This window comes from Hemiscyllium ocellatum, chromosome 28 (assembly GCF_020745735.1).
Source record: "Hemiscyllium ocellatum isolate sHemOce1 chromosome 28, sHemOce1.pat.X.cur, whole genome shotgun sequence".
Lineage (NCBI taxonomy): Eukaryota > Metazoa > Chordata > Chondrichthyes > Orectolobiformes > Hemiscylliidae > Hemiscyllium > Hemiscyllium ocellatum.
The window spans coordinates 2,018,147-2,030,716 of NC_083428.1; the positions used below are offsets into that span (position 1 = coordinate 2,018,147).

At 46.8% G+C, this 12,570-nt stretch overlaps 1 protein-coding gene across 2 annotated transcripts in view; it reads left to right on the forward strand.

Moving 5' to 3' along the window:
* The window catches only part of cpamd8 (C3 and PZP like alpha-2-macroglobulin domain containing 8), a 158,073-nt gene that overhangs the window by 88,823 nt on the left and 56,680 nt on the right, over window positions 1-12,570 (forward strand). For both annotated transcript variants that reach the window (XM_060845992.1, XM_060845993.1), the window contains exons 28-30: window positions 8,851-9,007; window positions 9,824-9,898; window positions 12,260-12,425. In XM_060845992.1, coding sequence (XP_060701975.1) covers window positions 8,851-9,007; window positions 9,824-9,898; window positions 12,260-12,425 — 398 coding nt within the window. The remainder of the gene's footprint in view (window positions 1-8,850; window positions 9,008-9,823; window positions 9,899-12,259; window positions 12,426-12,570) is intronic.

Genomic DNA, 12,570 nt, shown 5'->3' on the forward strand with positions numbered 1-12,570 from the left:
CCTGGGGAAAAGTCTCTGGCTATTAACTCTATCTGTTCCTCTCATTATCTTGTATACCTTGATCAGGTCTTCGCTCTTCCTCCTTCTTTCCAGAGAGAAAAGGACGAGCTTATTCAACCTTTCTTCATAAGACAAGCCCTCCAGTCCAGGCAGCATCCTGGTAAACCTTCTTTGCACCCTCTCCAAAGCCTCTGTATCTTTCCTATCGTAGGGCGACAATATTCCAAGTGTGGTCTCACCAGGGACTTGTAGAGCTGTAGCAAAATCTCGCAGCTCTTAAACTCGATCCCCCTGTTAATGAAAGCCAAAACACCATATGCTTTCTTAACAACCCTATCCTCTTGGGTGGCAACTTTGAGGGATCTATGCACTTGCACACCCAGATCCCTCTGTTCCTCCACACTGCCAAGAATCCTGTCTCTAATCCTATATTCAGCATTCGATTTCGACCTTCCAAAATGTATCACTTCACATTAATTCTGGCCATTTCTCAGCCCAGCTCTGCATCCTGTCTATGTAACACTGCAGCCTGCAGTAGCCCTTTATACTATCAACGATACCTCCAACCTCTGTGTCATCTGCAAATTTACTAACCCACCCCTCAACCTCCTCATCCAAGTCATTTATAAAAACCACGAAGAACAGAGACCCAAGAACAGAGCCCTGCGGGACCCCACTCAACATTGACCTCCAGGCAGGATACTTTCCATCGACAACCACTCTCTGCCTTCTGTCAGCCAACCAATTCTGAATCCAGATAGCCAAATGTCCCTGTATCCCATATTCCCTGACTTTATGAATGAGCCAACCATGGGGATCCCTATCAACTGCCTTGCTGAAGTCCAGGCACACCATATCCACTGCTCGACCTTTGTTAACCTGTCTTGTCACCTCCTCAAAGAACTCAATAAGATTGGTGAGGCATGACCTGCCCCTCACAAAGCCATGTTGACTGCATTTAATCTCACTATGCTTTGCCAAATAGTCATAAATCCTATTCCTCAGAATCCTTTCCAAAACTTTGCTGACTACAGACGTAAGACTGACTGGTCTGTAATTGCCAGGAATTTCCCTATTACCCTTCTTGAAAAGAGGAACAACATTCACCTCCTTCCAATCCTCCGGTATGACTCCTATGAAGAGTGAGAAGGCAAAGATCTTCGCCAGCCACTTAGCAACCTCCCGGAGCAGGCTAGGATAAATCTGGTCTGGCCCTGGGGACGTATTAATCTTAATGTTTTCCAAAACTCCAGCACATCAACTTCATCAATCTCTATCTGGTCAAGATTGTATCCCAGCTCCTCAAAGTTCTCATTCACAACAAGTTCCCTTTCCTTGGTGAAAACCGAAGCAAAAAACTCATTTAGGGTTTCCCCTATCTGCTCAGACTCCACGCTATCCCTGATTGGCCCAACCTTCTCCCTGATCATTCTCTTATTCCTCATGTATGAGTAAAATGCCTTTGGGTTCTCCCTAAACCTTCTTGCCAAGCCTTTTTCATGCCTCCTCCTGGCTCTCCTCAGTCTGTTTCTGAGCTCCTTTCTAGCAAACCTGTAATCTTTAAAGCTATATTGGATTCTTGCTTTATCTACCTTATGTAAGCTGCCTTCTTCCTTTTGATGAGAAGTTCCTCTGTTCTTGTCATCCAAGGTTCCTTAATCTTACCCCTTCTTACCGGTCTCAGAGGAACAAATTTGTGCATCACTCGCAACAACTGCTCCTTAAACAGTCTTCACATGTCTGCTGTGCCCTTTCTGTGGAACAATTGCTTCCAGTCTGTACTTCCGAACTCCTGTCTGATAGTGTCATGATTTCCTTTTCCCCAATTAAATATCTTCCCTCGGTAACAGCTCCTTTCCCTCTCTAAGACTATGGTAAATATGAAGCAGTTATGATCACTGTCACCAAAGTGCTCTCTCACCGCGAGATCTGACACCTGTCCTGGCTCGTTGCCGAGCACCAAATCCAAAATGGCCTCTCCCCTCGTCGGTCTGTCTACACACTGAGTAAGGAAACCCTCCTGAACACACCTGACAAGAACAGCTCCATCCAAACCATCTGCACTTAGGAGGTTCCAGTCGATGTTGGGAAAGTTGAAATCACTCACAACAACAACCCTGCTACATCTGCATTTTTCCAAAATCTGCCCGCCTATGAGATCTTCAATCTCTCTACTGCTACTAGGTGGCCTGTAGAAAACCCCCAATGTGGTGGCTGTCCCCTTGCTGTTCCTAACTTCCACCCATACTGACTCAGTCGACAAACCTTCCTCAACAACCTCTGTTTCTGTAGCTGTGATGCACTCTCTGATTAGCAATGCTACACCCCTCCTCTTTTTCCACTCTCCCTATTCTTTTTAAACTTTCTAAACTCTGGAGCATCAAGCAACCATTCCTGCCCCTGTGAAACCCACGTCTCCGTTATGGTCACAATGCCATAGCCCCAAGTACTAATCCATGCTCTAAGTTTGTTGCTCTTATTTCGGACACGACTTGTGTTAAAGCAGACAAACTTTAACCGACCCCTTTGTTTTATTGCGTGAGAAACCTTCCTGACAGATTCAATACATCCTGTCACTTCCCCATCTGCAATTGTCCCCCTCTCAGACATGTGGTTCTGTTTCCCACCCCGCTGCCAAACTAGAAAAGGAGAACTCCGCAGAGAGAGAGAGAGAGAGAAGGGAGAACTCCGCAGAGAGAGAGAGAGAGAAGGGAGAACTCCGCAGAGAGAGAGAAGGAGATCTCCGCAGAGAGAGAGAAGGAGAACTACAAAGAGAGAGATAGGGAGAGAGAAGGAGATCTCCGCAGAGAGAGAGAACGGAAAACTCTGCAGAGAGGGAAGGGAGAACTCCGCAGAGAGAGAGAGAGAGGAGAACTCTGCAGGGAGCAAGAGAGAGAGGAGAACTCCGCAGAGAGCGAGAGAAGGAGATCTCCGCAGAGAGAGAGAAGGAGAACTACAAAGAGAGAGATAGGGAGAGAGAAGGAGATCTCCGCAGAGAGAGAGAGAGAGCGAGAGAAGGAGAACTCGTCAGAGAAACACTCTGCAGAGAGAGTGAGTGAGAGAGAAGTAGAAGTCTGCAGAAAGGGAGAGAGAGAGGGGAGAGAGAGAACTCTGCAGAGAAAGAGAGAAGGAAAAAGTTGGGATGGAGAGAGAGAGGAAGAGAATTAGAGCTGCGTGATATTTGTGGATTCTGTTATATTTGCCATGATGTGACCTTTCTGATGAGGTAAACCTTTTGTAATTCTGTCTATAATAGACCATTTGTCCTGTTAATTGCTGTAACCTTTAAAATCAGGGAATGGGTACAACTCATGAGGAAGCTGGTGTTCCTGTGCTTGTGTAACATGGCCTGTACCTCGAGGGGAACAGTTTGGCTCATGTTATCAAGTGGCTTGTGAAGATATTTAAACTGAAATGTCTCCGGTGTGGATGATATCATTGGCCAGTGCCCAAACCCTGCTGAAAACAGAAGTAAAACAGCAAAGTGATTGAACAGATTATAAAACACAAACAGCAAACAGAGTCGTGAGGATCATTCTCAATGCTGGGCCTTACCAACGTGAAGGTCAGCACTCTGTGTATCCTGATGGGCACAGAGTTGCAGCTCCCAAACAGCATGTGTTTCTGGATCACCTCGAAGCCTCTACTTGGAAAAAACGAACAAGCTGTAAATCGTTGGCAGCGGCCCAGTCAGTGTTTTCATTCACAGATTCAATCAGAACCAAAAAAAAAACGAAAACATGAGCAAGGCCAAAATCTGCACAGAAGTGAATTGTGATGAAATGTCTCTGGATTACAAGTGATTCCTGGTTGTCGCCTGACTGTCACCAGCACCCTGTGACTTGAAGTTATTGATGAAGAAAGATAGCGTTTCATCCTGCCATCCATCAGAACAATTTGCAAGAAATACTAATGTCAAGGAAACAATGTTTCCACACTGTGTATGAAAATAGCATGTTGATGTGCTTGGCAGGTAGGTTCTGACTGGCACTGGTGTTGCCATGTGGAATGCACTCGTTAGAAGATGACTGATAGTAAACTGCCAAACTTTGTGTAAAGTTACAACAAGCAGATTGAGTCTGATTACTGCAGACATTAATCCCTGAGAATGAATGAGAGAATGGCGCACACTTATCCAGTTACGTTGAAACTGGCACGATCTGTAGACATTCTTTCTGTTTGCTAAGTATAGACCCCGAGTAAATCTAACTTCTGTATGCACAAGATCTATGCTACAGCCTGACTGACCATCTCAAATTATAAATTAAAAATTACACAACGCCAGGTTATAGTCCAACAGGTAGATTAGTTTGATTTAGAGTAGGATAAAAGGTTAGTGCAATATTGAGGGCTGAAAGGCCTGTACTGTGCTGTACTGTTCTATGTTCTATAACCTGGTGTTGTGTGATTTTTAACTTTGTCCACCCCCAGTCCAACACCAGCTCCTCCACATCAATTGGTTCTCATTGTAATCGTTAACACATTCAGGATTATTGAGCAAGTGTCCAGTTGCTGCATCACATCTAATGTTGGACAGTGTTTCGAGTTTTTGAGATGCTTTAGCCTTCCAGCACAATATGACATGGACTGGGTCCTTTCCATGGTCAACTTTGGAATGGTCTACTGCAAGTTGTGATGGCTCAGATGACCAGAGAATTTCCATGTCCTAACCTGACATTGCACTGATGTTAGACGCTAAGCAAGATCTTTGTGTGGTTGGTTAGTGAAGGAGCACACTTGCCACCTCATCACCATGACCACTAAGAAGCTGCCTTGCAATAACAACTCGGCAGCTCAGTTTTCCAAGATGGAAGCTGCAGACTCTGGTTAGAGAGACTGAGAGGGTTTCTCTTCAACAGAAGATTAAAAAATAGTCGATTTAAAAAGGCCATCTCCACAGAGTCATCATCACAAAGCTTGTTGGGGAAAGGAAATGAAAGGTCAGTGGAATTAAGATTCAAACCAGCCATGATCTAATGGAATAGATAAAACAGACTTGAAGGGTCTCTCCCAGCTTTAATGTTTATGTGCATTGTGGGTCAAATCAATGATGATGGAAGTAGAATTTCCAGCTGAATGATTGGAATGGAAATGATAGCCCCCAGCCTGTTTCAGTGCAGAAATGTTTTGTGATTTAGTCACTGCGATGGATTCATCTGCATTGAGACATTAACTCACAGAAACAGATGCAGGCAGCAATAGCAGAACAATCCTTCACTTCCAAATCCCAGAGGCTCTGATCCCCTCTACCCAGGTGCCATGTCAGTGTAAAACACCACAGTAAATCATTTGGAAAAGGCAACTCCCTCCCTTCTAGGTTGCTGCTGTGATTGAACCTCTCACTATGAAAGACTCTGACAGGCTGTTACTTCACACTTGAACAATTCACTGTGGGCTGTTTCTTAAACTGCTCCCTCACACTGCGCTGGGGGTGGGGTGGGGGGGAAGGAAGGGGGGAGTGGGGGGTCTAAGGGGGAGGAGGGGGTTTCGTAACAACATAATTCGGTTAAAGAGCTCTCTCTCTCTATCTCTGTCTGGCTGGCTCTGCTGTGAGCTGCGCTGGCACGGAAACCATTAACAATAGTTTCTTAACGAGTTCTGTGGCCTCTAGAGATGGTAAAACACAAACCTACCTTTGTAATTTTAACCGGAAAAGCCAATGTTGTCGTAGGTTCTGCTGTTAAATCTTTTTGGACAATTGTTTATTTCAAGTTGTTTTAAAACAAACACCCACTCCCACTGCATAGCAGTCCCTTTTCAGAATGTAATGCCAGCCTGTAATTTATTCATTTCTTGTCAACTTGAATCGAACTCCAGTCAAACTGACAACTTAAAGTGTGGTCTCTGGGGGACGGGGGTGGGGTGGTCAGAGCCCCAACCCCATTCTGATTGTCCCCACCACACTGCCTCCATGACACCCCCTCTCTACCAGGAGACCTCACTATGGTAACACACTGAGCAAGGACAGAGTGGGGGTGGGGTGGAGGGGGTCTTGGCGGGGGGGACGTGTGCTTGTGATGGTGAAGGTTGCTCTGTGAGTCGGACTGTATTTGTCGTTCATCCGAGGCACTATCCTGTGTCGGCAGTACAGGTGACCAGGGCTACTCAGTGAGTCTGACCGTTAGGACACTGACTGCTGACCAGCAACAACTGACCGCTGGCATTCGGGTGGAGTGCCTACATCTCCCTGTGGGCAGGATTCCCCTGAACCTTGCTGCTGTCCAGTTATCAGTGACCAGGCCAGTGTTGGGGAAAGGAAACTTGGGCAATGTGACCAGTGCTTATGAAACAAATTGCAGAGAGGCAGAAAGTAAGGAGGGGCATGGTTTACATGTAGGAACTGAGGGAGGATTTATTCACATCCCGAGGTGCTGTACAGGAGCTGCCCCCCAGGCTGAGTGACCATTGAAGTATTGGCTCTGATGTAATTGCTTGGATACAAGGCCCAGTGCCCCCTCCTTTCCTGTAGAGTGCAGCATAGGCACTGTACGTGTTGGGTGTAATGACACATAGAACAATACAGTGCTGAACATGCCCTTCAGCCCTCGATGTTGCACTCACCTGTGAACCAATCTAAACCTACACTATCTCATCATCATCCATGTGCTTATCCAAGGATTGTTCAAAATGTCCCTAATGTGTCTGAGTTGACTACATTAGCAGGTAGGGCATTCTACACCCTTACCACTCTCTGAGGAAAGAACCTGCCTCTGACATCTGTCTTAAATCTATCACCCCTCAATTTGTAGCTATGCCCCTCGGACAGGCTGACGTCATCTTCCTAGGAAAAAGACTCTCACTGTCTACCCTATCTAATCCTCTGACCATCTTGTATGTCTCTATCAAATCCCCTCTTAGCCTTCTTCTCTCCAATGAGAACAGACCCAAGTCCCTCAGCCTTTCCTCATAAGACCTTCCCTCCAGACCTGGCAACATCCTGATAAATCTCTTCTGCACCATTTCCAATGCTTTCACATTCTTCCTGTAATGGGGTGACCAGAACTGTACACAATATTCCAAGTGAGGCCGCACTAACGTTTTGTATAGTTGCAGCATGACATTACGGCTCCGGAACTCAGTCCCTCTACCAATAAAACCTAACACACTGTATGCCTTCTTAATAACACTATCAACCTGGGTGGCAACTTTCAAGGATCTATGTACATGGACTCCATGATCCCTCTACACATCCACACTACCAAGAATCTTTCCATTGATCCAGTACTCTGCCTTCCTGTTATTCTTCCCAAAGCGTCACCTCACATTTAGCTGCATTGAACTCCATTTGCCACCCTCAACCCAATTCTGCAGTTTATCCAAGTCCCCCACAACCTGTAACTTCCTTCCAAACTGTCCACTACCCCACCGACTTTAGTGTCATCTGCAAATTTACTAATCCATCCACCTGTGTCTGCGTCTAAGTCATTTATAAAAATAACAATCAGCACTGGTCCCAAGCGGACTCCAGGCTGAATATTTTCCATCAACCCCCACTCGCTGCCTTTTTTGAGAAAGCCAGTTTCTAATCCAAACAGCTAAATCACCCTTAATTCCAGGCCTCTGCATTATTATCACCCTTAATCCCATGCCTTTGCATTATCTCCAGTGGCCTACCATGTGGAACCTTATCAAAGGCTTTACTGAAGTCTATGTATACCATGTCAACCTGTCCTACCCTCATCCACATGCTTGGTCACCTTCTCAAAAACCTCCTTGAGGTTTGTGAGACATGACCTGTCCTTGACAAAATCATGTTGACTATCGGAAATCAAATTGTTGCTTGCAAGATGATTATAAATCTTATCCATTTTAATCCTTTCCAAAACTTTTCCTATAACAGATGTAAGGCTCACTGGTCTATAACTACCTGGGTCATCTCTACTGCCCTTCTTGAACAAGGGCACAACATTTGCATTCTCCGGTCCTCTGGTACTAAACCTGGAGACAATGATGACTCATCAAGGCCAAAGACTCCACTATCACCTCCCTAGCTTCCCAGAGAATCTTAGATGAATCCCATCTGGCCTGGGGATTTATCTACTTTCACACTTTCTAGAATTGATAACACCTCCTCCTTACTAACCTAATCCTTTTCCACTGTGTGTCAATCAAATTTGAATCCTCTCCGGTGCCTCATTATCATTTCTAATAACATTGAAACTAAAACATGTTTGTCCCTCACTCCCCACGTTCACATCACAGCCATCAGCTTCCACCTGGATACCATTGTCTGCCTTGACTCCCTCTGGAGTTGGAGTAACCTGCAGCCAAGACTCAAGTTACTTCTCCGTGCGATGCTCCCCTCACATCTCCACTCTGCACCCTCTTCAAAATTATACAGCTACACCGACTGCCAGACCAGTAATGCTTCCATTTCAAAGTTCTCATTTTTCAGTTTCAAGTCCTGCCCCATCTCACTATTACTGTGATGTCCTCCAGCCTGATCGCCCTGAGATCCCAGCTCTTCTCCAGTTCTGGCCTGTTGAACAGTCCCTGTTTTTACCTGCCCATCATTTGAGTCTGTGACATCTATTTCCTGATCTTGACTCCCTGGAATTCCCCAGAATTCCCTCCACATCCCTGACCTTTAAAAAGTTCCTTAAACCTGACCTCTTTGACTCACCTTTAATCAGTTGGTAGACATCCCTTGCTGTAGATCAAAGGTTATGTTTGTTTGATAAAGGCTCCCCTGGAACATCTAGCAGGTTAATTGTGTAGAAAGAACTATATCAGTCCAAAATGTGGCACTCAGGAAAGCTGAACTGCACAAGTTAGCCAGTGTTGGGAGACAGGGGTGGGCATCTCTGTGGTAGTATTTCTCTTCATGCCTGTTGGTTGTTCTTTTCCCAGGCTGACTGCATTTGTATTGAAATCCTTTGCACAGTCTCGTGGATTCATTTACATTGACCCGAAAGAGTTGGTCACTGCCAAGGACTGGATCATTCAGCATCAGAAAGAGGATGGTTCATTCCCTGCAGTCGGGCGCATTCTCAATAAAGACATCCAGGTATTTATCCCCCACCCCTGTTTGTGGGATCTTGATGTGTGTGCTGGTCTGTTTGTGGGAGTTTGCTGTGCGTGTTGGTCTGTTTGTAGGATCTTGCTGTGCGTGTTGGTCTGTTTGTGGGATCTTGCTGTGCGTGTTGGTCTGTCTGTGGGATCTTGCTGTGCGTGTTGGTCTGTCTGTGGGATCTTGCTGTGCGTGTTGGTCGGTTTGTGGGATCTTGCTGTGCGTGTTGGGCTGTCTGTGGGATCTTGCTGTGCGTGCTGGCCTATTTATGGGATCTTGCTGTGCGTGTTGGCCTATTTATGGGATCCTGCTGTGCGTGTTGGTCTGTTTGTGGGATTTTGGTGTGCGTGTTGGTCTGTTTGTGGGTTCTTGCTGTGCGTGTTGGTCTGTTTGTGGGATCTTGCTGTGCGTGTTGGTCTGTTTGTGGGATCTTGCTGTGCGTGTTGGTCTGTCTGTGGGATCTTGCTGTGCGTGTTGGTCTGTCTGTGGGATCTTGCTGTGCGTGTTGGTCTATTTGTGGGATTTTGCTGTGCGTGTTGGTCTGTTTGTGGGATCTTGCTCTCTGTGTTGGTCTGTTTGTGGGATCTTGCTGTGCGTGTTGGTCTGTCTGTGGGATCTTGCTGTGCGTGTTGGTCTATTTATGGGATCTTGCGGTGCGTGTTGGTCTGTTTGTTGGATCTTGCTGTGCGTGTTGGTCTGTTTGTGGGATCTTGCTGTGCGTGTTGGCGTGTTTTCTGGCTGAGCTCAGTGTCTGTTGGTTTCTCTCTGGTCAGCACGGTCTGAGCTGTGAATCTCTTGCTCTGACTGTTTCAGGGTGGGATCCATGGTAAAATTTCGTTGACTGCCTATGTTGTTGCAGCTCTACTGGAGACAGGACTCAGCTCCGAGGTACACGATAATTCACTTGTTTTCCCTCTGCAACACAAGATTTATAATTGCAGAATGGCCTTCAGTTGAAGATGTGGGTGAGGGACGAACGAATGAACTCTCACTCTGGGAGAGAAACAAAGTTTTACTTGCACATCCCCCAATATCGTTTATTGTATCCGTTGCTCCCGATGCGGTCTCCTCTACATTGGGGAGACTGGGCGCCTCTTAGCAGAGTGCTTTAGGGAACATCTCCGGGACACCCGCACCAATCAATCACACCGCCCCATGGCCCAACATTTCAACTCCCCCTCCCACTCTGCCAAGGACATGCAGGTCCTGGGCCTCCTCCACCACCGCTCCCGCACCACCCGACTCCTGGAGGAAGAACGCTTCATCTTCTGCCTCGGAACACTTCAACCCCAGGGCACCAATGTGGACTTCACCAGTTTCCTCATTTCCCCTTCCCCCACCTCACCCCAGTTCCAAACTTCCAGCGTAGCACCATCCCCATGACCTGTCCTACCTGCCTATCTTCCTTCCCACCTATCCACTCCAGCCTCCTCTCCGACCTATCACTATTTCCCCCACCTCCATCCACCTATTGTACTCTTGGCTACCTTTTCTCCAACCCCACCCCCCCATCCCATTTGTCTCTCCACCCCTCATTCCTGATGAGGGACTCCTGCCTGAAACATCAATTCTCCTGCTCCTCGGATGCTGCCTGACCTGCTGTGCTTTTCCAGCACCTCACTAATCTAGACTCTCACTCTGGGATCACACCCAGGAGAAGCAGCATGGCTGAGACTTCAATCTCCATGGCATTGAGTGTTTACTGCCCCCCTCAATCTTCAAAGTGTGTGGGTTCTTCCGGGGTTCATGGTCTTGTATGTGTGAGAGCAACCAGGTTCTGCTCATCACTGCAACTATTTACAGATTTTCAGAATAAGCTCAACAACATAACAAAGACTTTGCCTGGTTTTCCTGTCATCACCATTTTGCACTCAGTCAGGTATTAATCCTTTCAGACTCACTGGAGGTAAGTCTGACTCCTCCTCAGCTGTCCAAAATGATTTTCTGTCCCACTGGTTCGGTCAGTCCCTGAAGGCACAACTTTTTCCCCCCAAAACCTCACAGAAACAAAGAAATGATCAAAATACCTGAGATGTTTTTCTAAAGCTACCCTCACGCCAGAAATCCCATCCAACCAATATGTCTGGTTACTATGTTCAGCTGCAGATTTTGCAGCTGCCTGAGTCCTCCAGCCCAAGACAGAGTGTCGATCAAACACCCAACATTCTCACATCTCGATACTGAGTCAGAGAGAACTCAGCAAAGCTCACCCCATCACCCAGTGGGTCATTGTTCAATCCTCACTTCACTTCTGGATGCGGAGGAGAACTCTGACATGGGATTCAGCGGGGGTGTACTCAACATGAAAGAATAAACTGGCCCTGTCAAACACTCCCGAGACAGGGACAGTACGGAGTTAGACACACAGTAAAGCTCACAGTCATCCTACACTTACTGTCACCCACTGTATAGAGTCATAGAGATGTACAGCATGGAAACAGACCATTCTGTCCAACTCATCCATGCCGACCAGGTGTCCACGGTATTTCAGTCTATCTTCCCTGCTTGGAGAAAGTGAGGACTGCAGATGCTGGAGTTCAGAGTTGAGAGCATGGGGCTGGAAAAGTGTAGCTGGCTGTGCTTTTCCAGCAGCTCCCCCTCTGTATCTTTGCGGCTACTCAGTTGTGTCTGAGATCTGAGAGACAAAAGTGTTAATGGGATGTGATTAATACATTTTTTTGTGGGACAGAGCTGGGTGAAGAGTTAATCTTGTGGCACTGATTGGTTTTGAGACTGCAGGAGGTTCAGAACCGGCTGTGAATTGGCAGTGGGACAAGAGTGGGTTAATAAGCAGACAAGAATGGAGTCCCTGGGGTTTTTAAACCGGGAGAGGAAGGAATGTTCAAATTCCTCGAATTCCTTTTAATTCAGGCACTTGCTGCTCTCTCACTCTGCATTCCAACCCTTGCAGGGGTCAGGAAACAGGAAGGCACTGTGACCCTTCACTCTGGCACCTCCCAGTCAGGCTGCAGGAGGAAATTGAGGGAGGATGGGGCTGTACAGGTAGGGAGAGGAGGTGAGGGAGATTCACCTGCTGGAACCAGCAAACTGTGTGTGCTTTTTAAATCTGAAATGGAGAATGAACCTGCATGTACTCAGGATTGTCCTAAAGTGGTGAACTACCAGGTTGTGATGCCAGTCCTTGAGTTGATGGGGATTGCACAGCAGCTAATGTGTTGGGGCACACAAGCAGAACGATTGTGTACAGTATCTATCATTGATGGTTTTCTGTCGCAATTTATTGATTAGGAAGAGAAAGCTGCAGTTGGAAAAGCTAAACATTTCTTGGAGACGAACGCATACTCAGCAGATGATCCATACACCACGGCCCTTTCTGCCTATGCACTGACCCTACTCCGCAGTAAACATGCCCCAGTCGCACTGAGAAAGCTCAACAACATGGCCATAATGCAAGGTGGGTACCTGTCCTCTGGGCTGGGGTGTCATCTGCCAGTTTTAGTGGCATGTTTACACTGCCTTCCCCAAACTTGTAAATATGAGAAGGAGATTGGGAGGGCACTGACTGCCTGGTGAAACAGACAGAAACTAGAGGTGCTGAA